The sequence below is a fragment of the Phyllobates terribilis genome, unplaced genomic scaffold, assembly GCF_046119375.1.
Source record: "Phyllobates terribilis strain yellow unplaced genomic scaffold, ASM4611937v1 Scaffold_1__5_contigs__length_1240528914, whole genome shotgun sequence".
In the NCBI taxonomy this organism is placed as follows: Eukaryota; Metazoa; Chordata; class Amphibia; order Anura; family Dendrobatidae; genus Phyllobates; species Phyllobates terribilis.
Window position 1 is genome coordinate 567,879,060 of NW_027362761.1, and position 22,659 is coordinate 567,901,718.

General features: G+C 45.5%; 1 protein-coding gene across 2 annotated transcripts in view; it reads left to right on the forward strand.

The window, feature by feature from the left end:
- The window catches only part of LOC141270821 (phospholipid-transporting ATPase IC-like), a 193,004-nt gene that overhangs the window by 24,206 nt on the left and 146,139 nt on the right, over positions 1-22,659 (forward strand). The window contains exon 2 of one of the 2 annotated variants that reach the window (XM_073680932.1): positions 1,998-2,158. In XM_073680932.1, the coding sequence (XP_073537033.1) occupies positions 1,999-2,158 (160 nt within the window). In that variant the 5' untranslated portion in view covers position 1,998. Of the gene's footprint in view, positions 1-1,994; positions 2,159-22,659 lie in introns of both variants that reach the window. The other variant, XM_073680927.1, reaches the window with a different exon arrangement.

The window sequence follows — 22,659 nt, forward strand, 5'->3', positions numbered from 1 at the left end:
CTACCAGAGCTACAGTGGATGGTTTAGATCAAAGCATATTCATGTGTGTGAACAGCGCAGTCACAGTCCAGACCTAAATCCCATTGAGAATCTGTGACAAGACTTGAAAATTGCCGCTCACAGACGTCTCCATCCAATCTCACTGAGTGAGAGCGAATGTGCAAAGAAGAAGGGGCAAAATGTCACCTCTAGATGTGCAAAGATGGTAGAGACAGACCCCAAAACAGTACAGCAGTAATTGCAGGGAAAGGTGGTCCTACAAAGTATTGACTCAGGGGGGCTGAATACAAATGCACCTCACAGTTTTATTTCCTTTACACTTCCCAATTACTTGCTACTTTATGTTGGTATCACATAAAATCCAAATAAAAAATAAATTTAACTTTGTGAAAAAATGTGGAAAAGTTCACGGGGTATGAATACTTTTTCAAGTCACTGTATCTCTTAGGCTTGATGAGGCTGGTGTATATACTATGAATATCCATGCCTGAATGATTCTACAATCCTTTCTAAAGGTTTTCATGCCTGATATTAAAATTAACGGTTTACGAGTCTAGCTCTAGCTGGACTCATATAATGCTTGTTTCAATATAGAGGCACTGGGTTGTGGCTTAAAACTTTATTATAAAACCATTCTGACTTTTCAAAATAAGTACATCAGCCTCTTGAACTCATCATTCACGCTGAAAAGCTGCTAAAATCCATCTTGGTTAAAACAAAACAAGATTGACTGACAGCTTACTGAGAGATCAGATTACAGCTGCCTATTGGAGAGAGAATGGAATAGGAGGGAAGACCAAAATGTAAGAGAAACAGAGAGAGAGACACAAAGATGGTGCTGCTTCTTTCTAGTAAGTGTTTTATCTCAAACAAGTGCTGGATTCACTGCTCAGTACGGCTGTTTAATGTCCTTCATGTCGCTGCTTTTAAACTTGTGATACATGGAAACAGGAGAGCAGGAATCCTTCATGTCTGTGTGTGCTGTATATGGGAGACATCATAGCAGCTGGTCTCCACCCACCAGCTCAGAGACAACCGAAAATACGAGCTTAAAGAAGGGAAAAAATAGTAAAAAATTCAGGATACAAGTCATCTAAAATGTAAAGGGCTGCGGAATATGTTGGCACTATAGAAATAAAAATTAGTATATAATGGTCCAAAAGTTTTATTATAGTGTTATTTATGTACTCACACCTGAAAGGACAGTCATTGTAATATTTTTTTTTTTATCTTATATAATACATTTTAATTTTTTTCTCTTTATCTGTACCTTCTTTTGTCTCACTCAGGGTTTTTTTTTACTTTTACTTTTTTGCAATGGTTAACCCTTCATTTTTAACAAAGTGTGAGTAAAAGTTCCAGTGGTGCATTAGTCTTATGTCTGGAGCCCCTTTATTTGGGTCTTACGCATGTCTTTATATCTGCTGGAACAGCAACTATATTTAATAACTGCAGAATATCTTCATCATACTGATTCCTTGAACTTTCCAAATTCAGGCTTAGGATATGTCACCAATATCAAATCAGTGGGAGTCAGACATCTGGCAATTCCGTCTGCAACCGGAAGTAAACATTTTATGGAGCCAGAACAGCACAGCGCCATACACTATGAAGTGGCTGTTCACAGGTACTGCAGCTCAGCTCAAATAAAAGTGAATGGGAGCTGTGCTGCAATACCCCAGAGTGGCCACTACACGGTGTATGGAGCCAGGCTGTTCTAGTATGTCGTGCTCCATAAAGCCTATTGGTGAAGTCTTACGACTCCAAGTAATGAGATTGCCCCATTGCTGCCTGCTGGACTTTTAGCAGACAATGGTGACCTGCTTGGATTTGTCTTATGGTTCTCCTTAAATATTAGTCTATAAATTTACACATGATCCAAAAATGATGCAATTTCATGTTTCAAGTGTCTTTGAGATATACAAAATTGTAAAAAATGTAACTATTTTGAGCAATGTTGATAAGTAACTGTATTGTGTCTGATTTCCCATTAGCAGCATGAGTAATGATTGGACAATCAGTGACGGTACAGAAACACCAGACGACGAGGAGCTTCCCTACAGCGACGATGAGACAGACAATGAGTTGGACGGTCCAGAGTCTCTTCCAGACGGAAGTGAAATTAACTTATGTGAACAGCAAGATCGGACGAGCAAAGGTAAGTGTGCTCAGTTATTCTAATGTGCGGGAAACAAGCAAGCTTGTCATCAGGTATTGTCCTAACTGTTATGATCTGCTACAAGCACTAAGGAAAGAAAGGAGATCTGTCCCTACAATAGAACTAAGCTAGATCCCTACGATGTAACGGGGAAACTGATCCTGCGATCAGACCTGCTAAAGTCCTCGGCTAGGCTGAACGAAGACCTATAGATGCAAGGGAGGGATCCCTACAAGAACTAGGGACTGGGATAAAGTTGGACACCTCCTAGCAGAAATTGTAGCAGCAAAAGACAAACACACAACATAGAACATAAAGGTCCGAAGACCTAGCTAAACTGACTGAGAAAGGTAACTAAGCACCAGGCTAACTTAAGAGTAGAAATTACAATGAAGTCCAGCAAGGCCAGGAGGGCGGAGCAGGATTAAATAGGCAAAAAAGGTCATGTGACCAGCAAGATAGAAAAAACCTAACAGGAGAGTTCTAACAGTACCCCCTCTTCTATGAGGATCCTCCGGATCCCCTAGGCCCAGACTTATCAGGAAACCTCTTGTGAAACGCTCTGACAAGTCTGAAAGCAGAAACATCATCCGCCCTCACCCATGAGTTATCCTCGGGTCCGAAACCCTTCCAAGCGACGAGATACTGCGAACTCCCTCTATACCGTCTAGAATTTAGGATGCGGGAAATTTCGTATTCCCCGTCCTCCACCACCGGAGGAACAGTGGCAGAGGCGTCTCCATCCGACACATAAGCTCTTTTCAACAGAGAAACATGAAACACCGGATTAATCTTCCAGGAGGTAGGAACCTCCAACCTAACAGCAGATTGGTTAACTACCTGAAGCACCTTAAAGGGCCCTACAAACTTGGGACCCAATTTTTTAGAAGGAATCCTCAACCGCAGATTCTTAGAGGACAACCGAACCATGTCACCAATAGCAAACAAAACCTCTTGCCGTTTCCTATCAAAGTACCTCTTAGATTTTTTGTTAGCCTCCTGAAGATTACCACGCACATCCGTCCAAACTCTCTCCAAATCACCGGAAAAACTCTCCTCCTCAGGCACAGCCGATACCAATTTGGAGAATGACCCAAAAGACGGATGTCTCCCAGAACAACAAAAAAAAGGCGAACAACCAGCAGAAGAGGATGTATGGTTGTTAAGAGCAAACTCAGCAAGTGGCAGAAACTCAGACCACCCCTCCTGATTGTCTGTCACAAAACAACGCAAGAACTGCTCAACATCCTGATTCTTCCTTTCTGTCTGGCCATTAGACTCAGGATGATATCCAGATGAAAATGACAAATGAACTTCCAACCTGTCACAAAAAGCACGCCAAAAACGAGCCACGAACTGAGGTCCCCTATCCGAAACAATGTCAGTAGGAATGCCATGTAGTCTGACAATTTCCTTGACAAAGGCCTTAGCGAGTGTCTTAGCGCAGGGCAGTTTGATGAAAGGAACCAAGTGACACATCTTGCTAAAACGGTCCACGACCACCCAGATGACTGTGAAACCCTCAGAGGGGGGAAGGTCAGTAATAAAGTCCATAGCCAGATGTGTCCAAGGTGCACTAGGAACCTCCAGAGGGCTAAGCAACCCCGCTGCAGGAGTATGTGAAGACTTAGATCTAGCACACACCGTACATTGACGCACCCACTTAATGACTTCCTTCTGCCATCCAGGCCACCAAAAACTGCGACCCACAAGTCTCTTGGTCTCAGAAATTCCTGGATGACCTGCCAACCGAGACTCATGACACTCAACAAACAAATCTCTCCTAAAGGTCCTAGGCACAAACAACCTCCCATGGGGAGTGTTAGATGGGGCATTCTCCTGTGCTGTAAGAATCTCATCTTCCAAAACGGAGTCCAATGCAGCAATCACAACACCTTCTTGTAAAATGCTCCCCTCCTCCTCGGTACCAACCATGGGAGAAAAGCTGTGAGATAAAGCATCAGCTTTAACATTCTTGGTAGCCGGGATGTAAGTAACGGAAAAATTAAACCGCGAGAAAAAAAGTGCCCACCTAGCCTGACGGGCATTCAAGCGCTTGGCAGCATCGAGATAGATCAGATTTTTATGATCAGTGAAAACCTGAATGGGAAATTCAGCACCTTCCAAGAGATGACGCCAGTGTTCAAATGCGAGTTTAATAGCCAGCAATTCCCGATTACCAATATCGTAATTAAGTTCAGTCTCAGAAATTTTTTTTGAAAAAAAAGCACAGGGATGTACTCCATCCTTGTTTTTCTGAGACAACACCGCACCGACCCCCACCGAAGAAGCATCAACCTCAACCAAAAACGGCTTAGTCACATCAGGCTGCATAAGGATGGGAGCAGAGGTGAACCTCCCCTTTAGAAACACAAAAGCTTCAATGGCCTCAGTGGTCCACTGAACCGCATTAGCACCTTTCCTGGTGAGATCGGTCAGTGGTTTGACAATAATAGAAACATTTTTAATGAATTTTCTGTAATAATTGGCGAAACCCAAAAACCTCTGTATCGATTTCAAACCAATAGGCCTAGGCCATTCCTGAACCGCCTGAACCTTCACAGGGTCCATCTCAAAGCCCTCGCTGGAGATAATGTAGCCCAAAAAACTAATTCTCTGTACAGCGAACTCACATTTCTCCAGCTTAGCAAAAAGCGAATTGTCAATTAATAACTGTAATACCTCATGTACGCTCCGCCAATGAGACTCCAGATCCGGTGAATAAATCAAAATGTCATCCAAATACACAACCACATTTTTGCCGATCAAAGGTCTAAGGATGTCATTAATAAGATTCTGAAAAAATGCTGGAGCATTGGTAAGACCAAAAGGCATAACCAGATTCTCAAAATGACCCACAGGAGTGTTAAAAGCAGTCTTCCATTCATCACCCTCCTTCATGCGCAACAAATTGTATGCCCCCCGGAGATCAATTTTAGAGAACCACTTGGCCCCCACTAACTGGTTAAACAAATCAGGAATTAATGGCAGTGGGTAAGGATTGCGTACAGTAATTTTATTAATCTCACGAAAATCCAGACAAGGACGTAAACCGCCGTCCTTTTTTTTAACAAAAAAAAATCCAACAGCCACAGGAGACTCGGAAGGCCTAATGTGACCAGCGGCCAAGCTTGTCTGTATGTATTCCTCCAAAGCCTTTCTCTCAGGAATAGTAAGATTAAATAAACGACTTTTAGGAAGAGTCGCTCCAGGGACAAATTCAATGGTACAATCATAGTCTCTATGGGGAGGCAAAATTTGTGACTCCTCCTCAGAAAACACTCTCCAAAAATCCTGAATAGGTACAGGTAATTCCCCTTTATCCACAGCAGCAATGCATCCGTTACAACACTTGTCATAACACTTAGGGCTCCAGGACTTAATTTCATTGGTAGACCAATCCAGTACAGGATTGTGCAATTTTAACCAGGGTAACCCCAAAATTACTGGAGAAGGCAAATTATTTAATACCACCAAATCCAAATTTTCTTGGTGAATACCATTAATAGTGAAGGGAAATTCACAGACCTTGTGAGTAACACTCTTCAAGGGGGAGCCATCGACAGAAACCACAGCAATAGGGGATGACAAAGGTTTGGGTTTTAATTTAAGTTTTTCCAATAATCCCCCATCAATCACATTCAGAGTAGAACCACAATCCACAAATATCCGTAATTCAATTAATTCTTCCTGAGCAGCAGTAGTAGCAGAAATAAATACCCCCTTAGTATTTAAACAGGCAATACGGGCGTGACTGACCTTTTTTTTTTCTTTGTTCATACTAAGCACACAGTTCTTAATAAAATGGTCAGATTTCCCGCAATAAAAGCACAAACCTTCAGAAGATCTGCGGTCTTTTTCCTGAGAGCGGGGTGCCATCGCCCCAATCTCCATCGGCTCTCCAAAGTCAGTACAGACCCTCTCAAGACTCGGAGCTGACATGGCAGCGGATTTACTCTCATTAACCCTTGCACGCAGTCTCCTGTCCACCCGTATAGCTAATTGCATTGCCTCCTGCAAGTTTCCAGGTGTAGGATAAGCAATCAGCAAATCCTTAACCCTTTCACCTAGCCCCGCAAGAAACAAACTTTTCAAAGCTGAATCGTTCCACCCCACCTGGGCAGACCACCGATGGAAGTGAGAACAATATTTTTCCACATTACCTGATCCCTGCCTCAAACATCTTAATTCAGTCTCAGCTGATGAGTAGTGTTGAGCCACCCCCGTAGTGTTCGAGTTCGGTTCGTCGAACACCCATGTGTTCGCCGAACTGTTCGTCGAACTGTTCGTCGAACACCTTCGAACACCGTTAAAACCAATGGCAGGCAAACAAAATCACATAGAAACACATAGAAAACACCTTCAAAGGTGTCCAAAAGCTGACAAACTGCTCAGAAGACACAACTAACACATGGAAAAGTGACAAGTACATATAGTCATGCGAAAAGAAAAGAGGTGGAGGAGTAAAAGGAGGGGGAGACACAGATATAGGCATGTCATGCCCTTCTAAAATCCAAAAAGTGAGAAGCCGACACGGCCAGTCCGCTCCTGCCTGTGCCACCTCCGTGTCGCCGGGTTTGTGCCAGAGCCGCTGTGAACCCTGACGGCCAGCCCCCCTCTCCCAATACTGGTGCCTGTCCGCTGGTGGGTCGAGCGAGCCCCCCTGTGGTGGAGGCAGCTCTAAGCTTTTTAATTTAAATTGTCTCTCTAATTTGAATGAATACACTTTAAATCCATTTACAAGGATCTATTGGAGGGCAAGTCTCATGCCAGCAGCCGCGTAATTCCAGCTCCAGTAGCGTCCACTAAAGCTGCTGCAGTTAAAAAGCTTTTATAAGGATCGAGCTCGGCTGTCCACCGCAAGGCATCCTACTGCCAGTCCCAGCCCCTATGCCTTGGGGTGCCTCCTGATGCTCTTCACTGAGTATCCCGTGGTCCCGAAGCATTTCCTTTGAAAAAATTAAGTGTCCAAACTACAGGTGGTGTAGCTTGCTTAACAGCCGGGATAATCCGCTGACTAGCAGACACTGCTACTAGGCACAAAGTATTTCCTGGGCTAGATGCAGTTAAAAATTTGTAATTAGATACTCTCGTTGGATGCTGAGAAAGCATTCCATAGAGTCTCCTGGCACGCCATATATGATTCTCTTAAAAAGCTTGGGGTAGGGGTCTAGGGGACCCTTTTATAGCCAAAATCACGGCCCTGTATCACAATACGTCACCTAGGCTGAAGATAAATGGAACTGTAGCACCCTGAGGGCTCGGTTGCTACAGAGGTATTGCACCTCACCCAGAGGTGTGATATCTCACTCTCAGGTAAGGATGGAGTGTGGATCAGGACCCGACACCTGCATGCATTACACCACATTGCCGTGGGGCAGGGCGACCAATATGCCTCTGAGATGGGCACGACAGTCCCTGTCCCTGGCTGGAGTGGGGGCAGGGAACACTGAGGAAGGGGAACCCTGTAGTGCAGGAGCAGGGAGGAAGCAGTTCCTGGGTGCATTGAGAAGGGAGTATAAAAGGTGGGCACCATCTTAGTTCAGTGCAGAGAAGTCTGAGCAGAAGTGGCAGGGAGCAGGGGCTCTGCATGAGCTCTGCTCCGGAGGCGGGCCTAGTAACAGAGGCCCAGGCCTGGAAGAGGGAGAAGGAAGGAAGAGGAGCGGAGAAGGCTCCAGGAACGAGGAATGAAGGGATCTCAGGGGTGCGGACGGGCGAGTCGCCACCGCACGCCTGGATCCACCTGCGTGGAGGGGTCAGGCCAAAGGGGGAGACCGGTCCCCGAAACTAGTGGAGGCAGGAAACGACCCTCAGCTAGAAACCGGAGGCTGTGACATTTTATGTGGCGCAGCCCCTCGCTACACCCGCTAGGAAGGCACCACATAGGGCCAGGGAAACTGGCGCCAAGTTTACCAAGAGGAGGCCCGAGGCAGCCGGACAGAAGGGTTGGTAAGAAAGGCCAGACAAAGGACACACAAAGGGGGTCCTGTGAAGCGCTCCAAAGTTATCTGGGAGTTGTCTGAGCCCCTCACCTGGTGAGCACAGTACGACGTGGGCAGCCGTTACCTGCAGACGTGGTCTGGATAATAAGAACTGTGAGTAAAGGCCCTGGACTGCATCACTGACTCCGTGTCGTTACTGCTGCTGCCCTGCACCATCACCCCCATCCTCCGCATACACTGCCCTGAGGCTATACACCTCCCGTGGGGAGTTATGCTACTCTCTGCTGCACCCACAACACCAGCCTCAGCGGTCTGCCCTGCAGCGGCGGTTCACGCTGACCGCAATCCACGGGTGGCGTAGTCGGACATTTAAACATCAAAACCACATAAATAGTTCCGCCACTGGTTTGACCGCTCTGAGCCACGGAACCGGGTCGCCGCCACGAAGACTACAACCACCAGCATCCACCAAAAAGGGTCCGGTTCCGGGTGTCCCAAGGCCCAGGGGGTGCATCAGAACATTTTCATCACCTTTCACAATCACCAATGGGACAAGGCAGGGATGTCCTCTGTCCCCTCTCTTATACATCCTAGTGACGGAGCACCTGCTCTCATCAATTCGCCATAACCCCAATATTAGGTGGATTGAGGTGGGAGGCACCGAGTACAAGTGCTCTCTATTTGCTGATGATGTCCTAGTATATATCACTCAATCACATATATCCATCCATGCTGTTATGGCTGAAATAGATCACTTTGTTACATGGTCAAATTTTAAAATCAATGCAGCGAAGTCTGAGGCCCTCGATGTCTCCCTCCCAAAATCCATATAGGATTCCATCCAGTCCAACTTTCCCTTTGCCTGGCCCTCACAGGGTATCAAATACTTAGGAATTCCTATTCATAGAGACCTCTCCCATCTATGTTATCTTAATTTTGGGCCCTTTATTGAACAACTCCATACAGACCACGGTTGGCAAGTTAGAACTGTAAGATTCACTACGTGAACCACTGGTGTTTTGTGGAAAAGCACATGTACACTGTGTTCCAAATTATTATGCAAAAAGTGTTTAGGAGTGATAAGGGAAGAATTTGTTTGTTTGTCAGTTAAACTCATTGATGGTGATGTGTGTCAGGGCTCTTTATATCACTGTAAGCAATTGCAGACACCTGTGCTAATTAGTTTGGCAGGTGTGTCCAATGAAAGGCAAGACTACTTAAGAAGGCTGTCTCACATTATTAAGCAGCCTACATTTTCTGCCAAAATGGGAAAGAAAAAGGATGTGTCGGCTGCTGAGAAGCAACAAATTGTGGAGTGTTTAGGTCAAGGCATGACTACAATCAACATTGTGCGATGATCAGGATGAAGTGTCTTGGCAATCAAGAAGTATGTAGCTGATTCACAGTACACACGTGTGCGTGCTGATAAGGGCAAATTGAGGACTCTTTCCTACAGGCAATTACGTCAGGTTAAAAGAGCAGCGGCAAAAAAGCCTTGTCATAGCAGCAGACAAGTTTTTGAAGCTGCTGGTGCCTCCAACGTCCCCCGAACAACAAGATGCAGGGTCCTTCAGAGGTTTGCAGCTGTGCATACGCCATCCTGTCGACCTCCTCTATCCACTTCACACAAGCAGAAACGGCTCCAGTGGGCCAAACATTACATGAAGACTGATTTCAAAACTGTTTTGTTCACGGATGAGTGCCGTGCAGCGCTCGATGGTCCAGATGGATGGAGTGGAGGATGGCTGGTTGATGGACACCCCACGCAAACACGGCTACAGCGCCAACAAAGAGGAGGTGGAGTAATGTTTTGGGCTGGAATCATGGGGAGAGAGATTGTCGGCCCCTTTAGGATCCCTGAAGGCGCTAAAGATGAACTCCATAATGTATGTGGATTTTCTCAAACAGCACTTCCTGCCATGGTTCAAGAAGAAGAACCGTGTATTTCACAGCAAGATCATTTTTTTGCCTGATAATGCACCATCTCATGCTGCACATAAAACATCTGCATCTCTGGCTGATATGGGCATAAAAGGGGACAAACTTATGGTGTGACCCCCATGCTCCCCTGACCTCTACCCCATTCAGAACCTCTAGAGCATCATCAAAAGGAGTGTCTATGATGGCGGGAGGCAGTTCACATCTAAGCAACAGCTCTGGGAGGGTATTCTGTCCTCATGCAAAACAATTGAAGCAGAAACCATCCAAAACCTGACAAATTCAATGGACGAGAGAGTTCAGAAGCTCCTTTCGAACAAGGGGTCCTATGTGAAAATGTAACATCACCTAAAATAAAGTTTTGAGTTGAAAACTGTTTGATTTCAGTTTCTAATAACCTGCTAATGCTTATAATTTCAAAAATGACCATTTTTTTGGTCTTTATTAAAATGAAAAGGTTGATCGAAAAGTTTGGGGGATCTAAGAGTGTGGCAACCCAGTAGTCATGATTACTTCGAATTCTGACAATATGAGGGTCATGTTGCAGGTAGTGCAGGAAGAAGGCACTTATGTGTCTTGCGCATCTCGGAGCCCCAAAATTATTTTCCGGGCTAGATGCAGCTAAAAATTATTATTAATTTTAAATCTGGTGGAGCTTAGTATAGATGGCCTAATAGGATCAGTGCTGCACACTGCTACAAAGCCCAAATTATTTTCCAGTCAAGATACAGATAAACATGATTAGTAATTTTAAATCTGGTGGAGCTTATTATAGATGGCCTAATAGAATCAGTGCTGCACACTGCTACAAAGCCCAAATTATTTTCCAGCCAAGATACAGATAAACATGATTAGTAATTTGAAAGCTTAAAACGGTTGGTAGGGTGATTTTAACCAATCATCAAGCTTTTACTCTCCCCAGGATGACACAGGGGTAGAAAAGTCGTTTCGGATCCATGATTTGTTCATCTTTATGAACGTGAGTCTGTCTACATTATCAGTGGAGAGCCGCGTGCGCTTATCTGTCAGCACACCACCAGCAGCGCTGAACACACGTTCAGACAGAACGCTGGCTGCGGGGCATGACAAGATCTCCAAGGCGTAAGTGGCTAGCTCCGGCCATTTATCCAGATTGGAAGCCCAAAAAGAGCAAGGGTCCAGTGACACAGTCATGGCTTCAATGTTTACTTGGAGATACTCCTGTACCATCGTCTCTAGGCGTTGACTATGTGTCAGACTTCTTGTCTCCTGTGGCCTTGCAAAGGATGAGCTAAAAAAGTGGTGAAATGATTCCACAAAATTGATGTTACCAGCAGATACTGTGGTTCTGTTACGGTTTGAGTGCTGAACACTCGACGGTCCCATGGTTGGCAAGTTGGAACTGTGAGATTCACTACGTGCACCACTGGTGTTTTGTGGAAAAGCACATGTAAGATTCTGCAACAGTCTCTGCTGATACTCCTGCATGCGTGCATCCCTTTCTATGGCAGGAATAATTTCTGCAAATTTACTTTTGTACCGGGGATCTAACAGTGTGGCAACCCAGTAGTCAGGATTATTTCTAATTTTCACAATTCGAGGGTCATGTTGCAGGTAGTGCAGCAAGAAGGCACTCATGTGTGTTGCGCATCCAGGAGCACCAAGTCCCTGTTGTGTTGGTGGCGAGGTAACAATCATGCTTCCTTCCTCTGTCCTCTCCCCCCAACCTCGCACAACAGAAATGTGATCAAGGTCTCCCTCATCTGATGAGTCTTCCATCAGTTCGTCTTCCACTTCTTCCTGGGCTCCTGCACCTTCCTAACTAGTTTGGCTGCTACCATGCGCCCTGGTAAAACCATCTCCCCCACCCTCACATGCCTGCCGCCTTGGTGCTGCCGACCGTCTGGACCTTGCAGATGTTAGCCCTTCCGCATACAACTCCTCCTCCTCTACTTCCTCCACCTCCTCTTGTGCCACCACCTGACTCCGAATTCTGTTTAACATGTGCTCCAGCATGTAAATCACCGGAATAGTCATGCTGATAATGGCATCGTCAGCACTAAACATCTTCGTCGCCATTTCAAAACTGTGCAGAAGGGTGCATAGGTCCCTGATCTGAGACCACTCCTCCAGCGTGATTTGCCCCACCTCTGGATCTCGTTGGCCCAGGCTATACGTCAGAACGTATTGCACCAGGGCTTGTCGGTGCTGCCACAGTCGCTGCAACATGTGCAGAGTTGAATTCCACCGGGTAGGCACATCGCATTTTAGCCGGTGAAGTGGCAGGCCCAACGACTTCTGTAGAGATGTAAGTCGCTGAGCTGCGGAATGCGAACGGCGGAAGTGAGCACACAGCGACCGTGCCCTCTGCAGAAGGCCATCTAGTCTGGGATAGTGGGCTAAAAATTGCTGGACAACCAGGTTCAACACGTGAGCCATACAAGGCACGTGTGTGACATTGCCCCGGCGAAGGGCCGCACCCAGGTTTGCAGCATTGTCGCACACGGCCTTCCCTGGTTTCAGGTCCAGTGGAGACAACCATTCATGAAATTGGTTCTCCAGAGCTGACCACAACTCCTCAGCTGTGTGACTCACATTTCCCAGACATTTCAAAGTAAAAACCGCCTGATGACGTTGAGCCCTACTGCCAGCATAGCAAGGAGGTGTGCAGGATCCCTTCTGCGCAGTTAGAAAGCTTGTGGCATGACCAGACAGGCTTTGGGTGCAGGTGGAAGACCGAGAGGAGGTTGAGGAGGCAGAAGCAGTGGAGGAACTTTGACATAAAGAGGATTGACGCACAACTCGTGGGGACAGCAAGACTTGGACAGCAGCCCCTTGTCCTGCTGTCACCATAGTTACCCAGTACCCAGTCAGCGACATGTAACGCCCCTGTCCATGCCTACTCGTCCAAGTGTCTGTGGTGAAATGCACCCTGTCACACACAGAGTTTCTCAAAGAAGCGGTGATGTTGTGTGCGACATGCTGGTGGAGCACAGGCACACCTTTCTTTGAGAAGTAGTGCCGACTGGGCATCTGGTACTGGGGCACTGCGACGGACATAAGGTCTCGAAAATCCTCTGTGTCCACCAGGCGGAAAGGCAGCATTTCTGTAGCCAAGAGCTTGCAGATGGTGAAATTCAACCTCTTAGCTTTCTCATGGCTAGGAGGAAATGGTCTTTTACTTGTGCACATCTGAGGGACCGAGGGCTGGCTATTGTGCTTAGACGGGGTTGATAAGGGTGTCCCCGGCAAACTGCCGGTCTGTGAGGAAGATGCAGGCGGACATGTTAGGTTGCCTTGATCCAAAGGTGGTGCTATCGATGTCGGACAGCGCTCAACACCAGCTGGTGTTACCACCTCCAAAGAAAATGATGACCTGCCAATCACGCTGGCTGTAGCGGGTAAAGAGGTGGCAGGTCTGCGCCCCAAAACAGGTGTGACTGCTGTCCCCCCAGTCACAGAGGATGAAGAGACCGCGGATGCACAAGATATGGCAGACGGTGGTTGGCCCGGCCGGCTAGGCCGCATTGTAGCACACTGAGCTTCCCACTGCAACTTATGCTTCATGTCCATGTGCCGGTTCATGCATGAAGTACTCAAACTATGTATTTTTTGGCCTCTACTTAGCTTTTGCTGACAAATGTTACAGATAACACGAGTTGGGTCATCTTTATCGATCTGAAAAAATGCCCAGGCTATGCAAGGATTAGCACCCATGCGACCTGAAGAGCCACCACGACTTGTGGTGAGAGGCAGAGTTGTGTTTGAGGATGCAGTTGTTGACGTGCTTCCAGTACTACGTCTCTGTCCAGGAAGGCGCAACCTGACCTCGTCGTCACTAGCATCTTCCTCCACCTCCTCTGCTGACCTCATCTCTTGGCTGACTGTGGGTTGACAGTAAGTGGGATCTCCAACCTCATCATCATCACCCTGTGCGTTATCACACCCGTCTTCCTCAGAGCCAACCTGTTCCTGCCCTGACAAAAAACTAAAGTTGTCGCTCCAATCAGGTATTTGAGTCTCATCATCGTCTTCCTCATTGTCTCCACCAACAGGAGTTACAGTTTGGGAATGAGGGTCTACATTATGGTCAGAACCTTCTGCGTCTGGTCCTGGATCCGACTCATAAAGATTCTGGGCATCAGTGCAGATCATTTCCTCGTCTGGATTCACAGAAGCGCTGGAGTCGACCTCTGATTCCCAGGCTATAGTATGAGTAAACAGCTCTGCAGACTCAACCATCTGTTCTACCTCATACTCAGACGGGCAGCTGGAGATTTGGGAGCTGTGAGGAAGCAAGTGCGATTGGGGTGACACCTTTGAGGACTGGAGTATTTGTGATGTTGAAGTTGATGTGGAGGAGAGCCCACTTAAAGGAGCACTTGATATCCGTTGAAGCACCTGCTGTTTTTGTGCCTCATCTGGAATTTGTAGCGATTGGCGTGGCCGTAAGAAAGGGATCTTATCACATTGTCCGCTAAAAGAAGTAGACATTTTAGTTTGGCTGGAAGATGGTCTTTCTTCTGAAGATGTTACTGTTGCTTTAACACCTACCCCACGGACACAACCTTTTTTCCCCTTTCCAACACGCCTATTCCCCTTTCCACCAGCAGCAGGCCTTTTTCCACTCATTTTGGTGGTTAACTAATTCACAACTCTGGAGTTGTTTGCACAAAAAAACAATGGATGGGAACCGAGCAGAGCTGAGTGGCCAAACTGTGGTATTAGGCCAAAACTATTGGCTGGGTTAGATGCAGAAAAAAATTATATTCAATTTGCAACCTGATGGAGGTCAGTATAGATGGACTAATAGAACAAGTCCCACACACAGCTAGAAGCCCAAATATTTTTTAAGAGGTAGATGCAGAAAAAAATTGTATTCAGTTTGCAACCTGATGGAGGTCAGTATAGATGGACTAATAGAACAAGTCCTACACACAGCTAGAAGCCCAAATATTTTTTCAGAGGTAGATGCAGAAAAAAAATATATTCAGTTTGCAACCTGATGGAGGTCAGTATAGATGGACTAATAGAGAAAGTCCCACACACTGCTAGAAGGCCAAATATTTTTTCAGAGCTAGATGCAGAGAAAAAATTATTTTTAATTTGCAACCTGATGGAGGTCAGTATAGATGGACTAATAGAGAAAGTCCCACACACTGCTAGAAGGCCAAATATTTTTTCAGAGCTAGATGCAGAAAAAAATTATATTCAGTTTGCAACCTGATGGAGGTCAGTATAGATGGACTAATAGAACAAGTCCCACACACAGCTAGAAGCCCAAATATTTTTTCAGAGGTAGATGCAGAAAAAAATTATATTCAGTTTGCAACCTGATGGAGGTCTGTATAGATGGATTAATAGAACAAGTCCCACACACAGCTAGAAGCCCAAATATTTTTTCAGAGGTAGATGCAGAAAAAAATTATATTCAGTTTGCAACCTGATGGAGGTCTGTATAGATGGATTATTAGAACAAGTCCCACACACAGCTAGAAGCCCAATATTTTTTCAGAGGTAGATGCAGAAAAAAAATGTATTCAGTTTGCAACCTGATGGAGGTCAGTATAGATGGACTAATAGAGAAAGTCCCACACACTGCTAGAAGGCCAAATATTTTTTCAGAGCTAGATGCAGACAAAAAATTATTTTTAATTTGCAACCTGATGGAGGTCAGTATAGATGGACTAATAGAGAAAGTCCCACACACTGCTAGAAGGCCAAATATTTTTTCAGAGCTAGATGCAGATATAAATTATTTTTATTATTTTTAATTTGCAACCTGATGGAGGTCAGTATAGATGGACTAATAGAGAAAGTCCCACACACTGCTAGAAGGCCAAATATTTTTTCAGAGCTAGATGCAGAAAAAAATTATATTCAGTTTGCAACCTGATGGAGGTCAGTATAGATGGACTAATAGAACAAGTCCCACACACAGCTAGAAGGCCAAATATTTTTTCAGAGGTAGATGCAGATAAAAATTATTTTTAATTTGCAGCCTGATGGAGGTCAGTATAGATGGACTAATAGAGAAAGTCCCACACACTGCTAGAAGGCCAAATATTTTTTCAGAGCTAGATGCAGAAAAAAATTATATTCAGTTTGCAACCTGATGGAGGTCTGTATAGATGGACTAATAGAACAAGTCCCACACACAGCTAGAAGCCCAAATATTTTTTCAGAGGTAGATGCAGATAAAAATTATTTTTAATTTGCAACCTGATGGAGGTCAGTATAGATGGACTAATAGAGAAAGTCCCACACACTGCTAGAAGGCCAAATATTTTTTCAGAGCTAGATGCAGACAAAAAATTATTTTGAATTTGCAGCGTGATGGAGGTCAGTATAGATGGACTAATAGAACAAGTCCCACACACTGCTAGAAGGCCAAATATTTTTTCAGAGCTAGATGCAGAAAAAAATTATATTCAGTTTGCAACCTGATGGAGGTCAGTATAGATGGACTAATAGAACAAGTCCCACACACTGCTAGAAGCCCAAATATTTTTTCAGAGCTAGATGCAGAAAAAAATTATAATCAATTTGCAACCTGATGGAGGTCAGTATAGATGGACTAATAGAATGATGCTATGCCCAAAAGATTTTACTTCACTAGGTGCAGTAAAAAAATTGGTATTCTATACACAGGTGGTATATCTTGCAACACAGATAGGCTACTCCACTGACTAACACACTCTGAAATAGGCCAAAAAGGATTAGCTTTGCTTGATTCAGCCAAATGCTGTGAAAAAAACTTGCACAGCACTGGCACAGACCTGCCTGGCAAAAACTGATAGGAACTGATGTAACCTAGTCCTGAAAAGGACTGCAATTGCAATTAGTCTTTACTCCCACAATCTATCTATTTAAGAGCACAGACCTGCCTGATAAAAGTCATAGGAAATGCTGTAACCTAGTCCTTAAAAGGACTGCAATCACAACTATTCCCTACTCCCAAGCTATCTGTAGATTTGTGCGAAAATTGGCTTGAAATTAACAAAGTATAGCGCACACAGCAACAGCGGTGCCGTCTAACACGCAGCTGCAGCAGTGAGAAAATGGTGGCGACGGGGAAAATGGCTTGGTCTTATAGGGCAAGGACATGTGACATACACTGCCAATGACACATGCCCTTGCTTGTGTGAAAAAAAGCACTTCGCTCCGTGTGTGCGCTGCTGATAGGCTGACAGATTGCACCTCCCCACTGTAAATGCGGGAAAGAGAAAAAAAAATGGAGATCTTCATTATTCCTGCAGAGATCCATCCCCTGCCCCTCCCCCCACCCCGCTGTACACTCAAACTGCGTATTAACATTAATTTTCATCATTACTGAGAAAAAATCCAGTTATGATTTTGGTGCACGAACGGTTATCGAACATAACCTCGAACAGCCGAATTTTTCTCAAATCGTTCGTGTTCGCCGAACGGCTCGAACACCGCCCAAAACAGCTCGAATTTGAGATTGGTGAACAGTTCGAGTCGAACAACGCTCATCTCTACTGATGAGACACGATCAGGATCATCATACAACAAACCCAAAGCAGAAAAAAAAACTATCCACTGATCTAAAGCATGGATCACTAGGTTGGAGAGAAAAGGCCCATCCCTGAGGTTCCTTGCGCAAAAGTAACATTATGAACCCTATGCGCTGTGATTCATCACCAGAGGATCTGGGTCTCAAACGAAAATACAACAAACAAGCATTTTTAAAGGAAAAAAATTCTTCTTGATCGCCAAAAAATAAATCAGGCAAACGTACCTTTGGATCCACAAAATGTGCTCCAGAACAGCTACTCACGTGTTGTTGGAGCTCGGGCCACCTCCAGAGGGAGTTCCTGCAAGTGTTGAGCCAAATCCTGAGCCGACACCATGATGGAAACTGGAAGTCTTTCCTTAGAGATATTTTTGGGCTGGACTTACTGTTATGATCTGCTACAAGCACTAAGGAAAGAAAGGAGATCTGTCCCTACAATAGAACTAAGCTAGATCCCTACGATGTAACGGGGAACCTGATCCTGCGATCAGACCCGCTAAAGTCCTCGGCTAGTCTGAACGAAGACCTATAGATGCAAGGGAGGGATTCCTACAAGAACTAGGGACTGGGATAAAGTTGGACACCTCCTAGCAGAAATTGTAGCAGTAAAAGACAAACACACAACATAGAACATAAAGGTCCGAAGACCTAGCTAAACTGACTGAGAAAGGTAACTAAGCACCAGGCTAACTTAAGAGTAGAAATTACAATGAAGTCCAGCAAGGCCAGGAGGGTGGAGCAGGATTAAATAGGCAAAAAAGGTCATGTGACCAGCAAGATAGAAAAAACCTAACAGGAGAGTTCTAACAGTACCCCCTCTTCTATGAGGATCCTCCAGATCCCCTAGGCCCAGACTTATCAGGAAACCTCTTGTGAAACGCTCTGACAAGTCTGAAAGCAGAAACATCATCCGCCCTCACCCATGAGTTATCCTCGGGTCCGAAACCCTTCCAAGCGACGAGATACTGCGAACTCCCTCTATACCGTCTAGAATTTAGGATGCGGGAAATTTCGTATTCCCCGTCCTCCACCACCGGAGGAACAGTGGCAGAGGCGTCTCCATCCGACACATAAGCTCTTTTCAACAGAGAAACATGAAACACCGGATTAATCTTCCAGGAGGTAGGAACCTCCAACCTAACAGCAGATTGGTTAACTACCTGAAGCACCTTAAAGGGCCCTACAAACTTGGGACCCAATTTTTTAGAAGGAATCCTCAACCACAGATTCTTAGAGGACAACCAAACCATGTCACCAATAGCAAACAAAACCTCTTGCTGTTTCCTATCAAAGTACCTCTTAGATTTTTTGTTAGCCTCCTGAAGATTACCACGCACATCCGTCCAAACTCTCTCCAAATCACTGGAAAAACTCTCCTCCTCAGGCACAGCCGATACCAATTTGGAGAATGACCCAAAAGACGGATGTCTCCCAGAACAACAAAAAAAAGGCGAACAACCAGCAGAAGAGGATGTATGGTTGTTAAGAGCAAACTCAGCAAGTGGCAGAAACTCAGACCACCCCTCCTGATTGTCTGCCACAAAACAACGCAAGAACTGCTCAACATCCTGATTCTTCCTTTCTGTCTGGCCATTAGACTCAGGATGATATCCAGATGAAAACGACAAATGAACTCCCAACCTGTTACAAAAAGCACGCCAAAAACGAGCCACAAACTGAGGTCCCCTATCCGAAACAATGTCAGTAGGAATGCCATGTAGTCTGACAATTTCCTTGACAAAGGCCTTAGCGAGTGTCTTAGCGCAGGGCAGTTTGATGAAAGGAACCAAGTGACACATCTTGCTAAAACGGTCCACGACCATCCAGATGACTGTGAAACCCTCAGAGGGGGGAAGGTCAGTAATAAAGTCCATAGCCAGATGTGTCCAAGGTGCACTAGGAACCTCCAGAGGGCAAAGCAACCCCGCAGCAGGAGCATGCGAAGACTTAGATCTAGCACACACAGTACATTGACGCACCCACTTAATGACTTCCTTCTGCCATCCAGGCCACCAAAAACTGCGACCCACAAGTCTCTTGGTCTCAGAAATTCCTGGATGACCTGCCAACTGAGACTCATGACACTCAACAAACAAAGGAGGAGGAGGGCGGAGCAGGATTAAATAGACAAAAAAGGTCATGTGACCAGCAAGATAGAAAAAACCTAACAGGAGAGTTCTAACACTAACAGCTCCTATAATGCAGGGGGCAGTTAGTTTTCATTAATTAGATACTAAATAAATGAGCAAGGAATGTTGGGAGAGTTCAGCACTGAAAACTGCAGTCATGTAATGTATGTACACAGTGACTCCACCAGCAGAATAGTGAGTGCAGCTCTGGAGTATAAGGTTGTGTGCCCGCGATGCGTTTTTTTAAGCGTTTCCGCAGCGGCAAAAACGCTGCAGAAATGCTTAAAAAACGCTTGGTAGTAGGCCTGCCATGTTCCCCAATGATAATCCGCATGTGCTGTGCACATGCTGCGGAAATTTCCGCTGTGGATTATCATTGCGGAAAGAAACGCAGCATTACCAATTATTTTGCGGAAGTGCTGCGTTTTCGCCGCCATTGACTTGCATTAGAACGCATGTATTCCGCATCACTGCATCTGTACTTGCGGAATCCACGCGTTTCAATGTGCGGATGGTACCCGGGTGTGGAGGACAGGAGACTCTCCTCCAGACCCAGGTACCATAGAACCTGTAAAAAAATAATAAAATAAAAAATAAATATTATATTTGCCTTCTGATGGCCCCCGATGCGCTCGTCCTCCCATGCCCGCAGATCGTGATGGACTGGAGGACCTGCGCTGACATCATAGTCATGTGACGGGTCACGCGATGCTGACGTCGGCAGGTCCTTCAGTGTACCGCGATCTGCCGGCAGCCAGGACTGAGCGAAGCAAGACTCCGGGGGCCATCAGAAGGTAAGTATAATATTTATTTTTTATTTTTTACCATTCTTTTACAGTCACACTACATAAATCCATGCCGTTTGCATGGATTTATATAGTGTGACCAAGTTGTCAAGCACTTTCCAAGTGATGCTAAAATCGCTTGGAAAGCGCTTGTCAACCCGCATGTGGAAATGCATGCGAAGAACGCTTCACATCCGCTTGTCCCTGGCAGGAAAAATGCATGTACAATCCGCATGTACAATCCGCATGTACAATCCTCATGTAACAAAATACAGCAATAGGGGTTCCAGGATAACCACACAATAAAGTAAGTATTAAAGCAGGTGTAGTACTACAGAAAGTTAAAACTTAACATTTATTACGACTGAATAAAAAGTGATACACAAGTCACAAGGACCTAAAAACGAGTATAAGCCTGTCTGTGGTAGTGAGTAACCATATAAATCAGTAACTCATTATGTCCAGGAATACGAGCATATGTAATACCAACATAGTCTACCTGTAACATAACACAGAAAATGGCAGAAAATAGTGGAGCTCTCAAGACAATGTCTCAACATATCATGTCTCAGCACACAGGAACCTTAATACATTTACACTGATTCTGGTGAGCATTTAAACCTTATATATATATTAATGCAACGACCTCACCAAATAAAATGTAGGTTCTTGCTCTCTGGCTTAAAGACAGCTCCATGTGGTGGGGCATCCAAACCTTTTCAGCCTCCAGCAACTCACAGCACACCGCTCCCAACGCGTTTCATTGCCTTAGCTAATCATCAGGGGAGAAGAGGGTGTCATACAGTATAGAAGCTGGCATCAATCGCTCAGCCTATCCATTAGACAGCGCAAATATCAAGCAAGAAAGTCCTCCTTTTGAATACACCCGCGTTGACACGCGAGCGCGTCACTTCCGGTTCCAGCGAACTGACGTCCGGTATGTGGAACGCAGGTGCCGGCCGTGACACGCAAACGTCACATCTGGTGCGCGCGTCCCACAGGAAGCTGGCGCACAGACCAGGAAACAACGAGTAGGGAGAAAGGACACAGTGTGCCCACACATAGCACACTGCGGTGGGTGGTAACAAAAACCCCCACCCAAAATCACCCCAGCCAGGAGGAGTGTCCGAAAAAAAGCAGTATAGGACACTACTCCGGCCACATACCATATGCTGCGCAGTGTAGAATAACCACGCATAGCATACCCCAATGGTCAATGGACCGGAAATACTTCACAGGTCAAGTCAGACCAGTGGTACTGAGGCAAAAGCAAAAAAAGCACACATAAAGCCCAAAAAGAGGGGAAAGTTGAGGCCAAACAATTTAGAAGAGTAAAAATAGGGAGAGAACTGGGGAGGGCCGCACCTCCAGAGAAAAAGGGGGGGGGGGAATGCAGGGGAGGGGGAGGAAGGAAGAGGGGGAAGGAGAGTGGATAATAGGGCATAAATAGCAGGAATAGATATTGATCAAAATACCAAGAACTAACAAATGAATAGATAGAGGGTAGGAGAAACAGCACGGGGGACTACAAGGCCCTATTAATAAACTAATACGGGCTGTCCCTACCTGTCAGTGGAGGTTGGCATCCTAAAACCTGCGCAAGTGGCGCCCCCACTCCACGACGGCTGTCCCTACTCTCCTCACCCTATCTCGCCCTGCACTCATAGAAAAGACCTATAAGACAACTGTTCATTTAGGCCGTGAGGGGCCATTGTCTGCAACCTAAAAATCCACTTAGTCTCCCTTTGGAGAATCAATTTGTCCCAATCACCCCCTCTTGGCGGGGCAGTCACTTTATCAATTCCCATAAATCCTATCACATCCATGTCATTAGGATGCACGTTGTTCACATGCCTCGCCAGTGGGGTGTCTCTTTTCAGGGCAATATCTCGCTGATGTTCCCCCACTCTTCTTCTTAGTTCTCTTTTAGTTTTCCCCACATATTCCACCCCGCACACACATGTGGCCATGTAGATTATCCCCTTGGATCTGCAGTTGATAAAATGCTTGACGACAAAGGTTTCTCCAGTGACATTACTTGTAAAGACCTTTCCTTGTACCATAACTTTGCATGATACACATCCACTACATCTGAAACTGCCATTGATGGAACTTTTTAACCAATTGTTTACCAGATGACCCGTGTAGTGACTGTGGACCAATCTGTCCCTAAGGGATCTGCCCCTTTTAT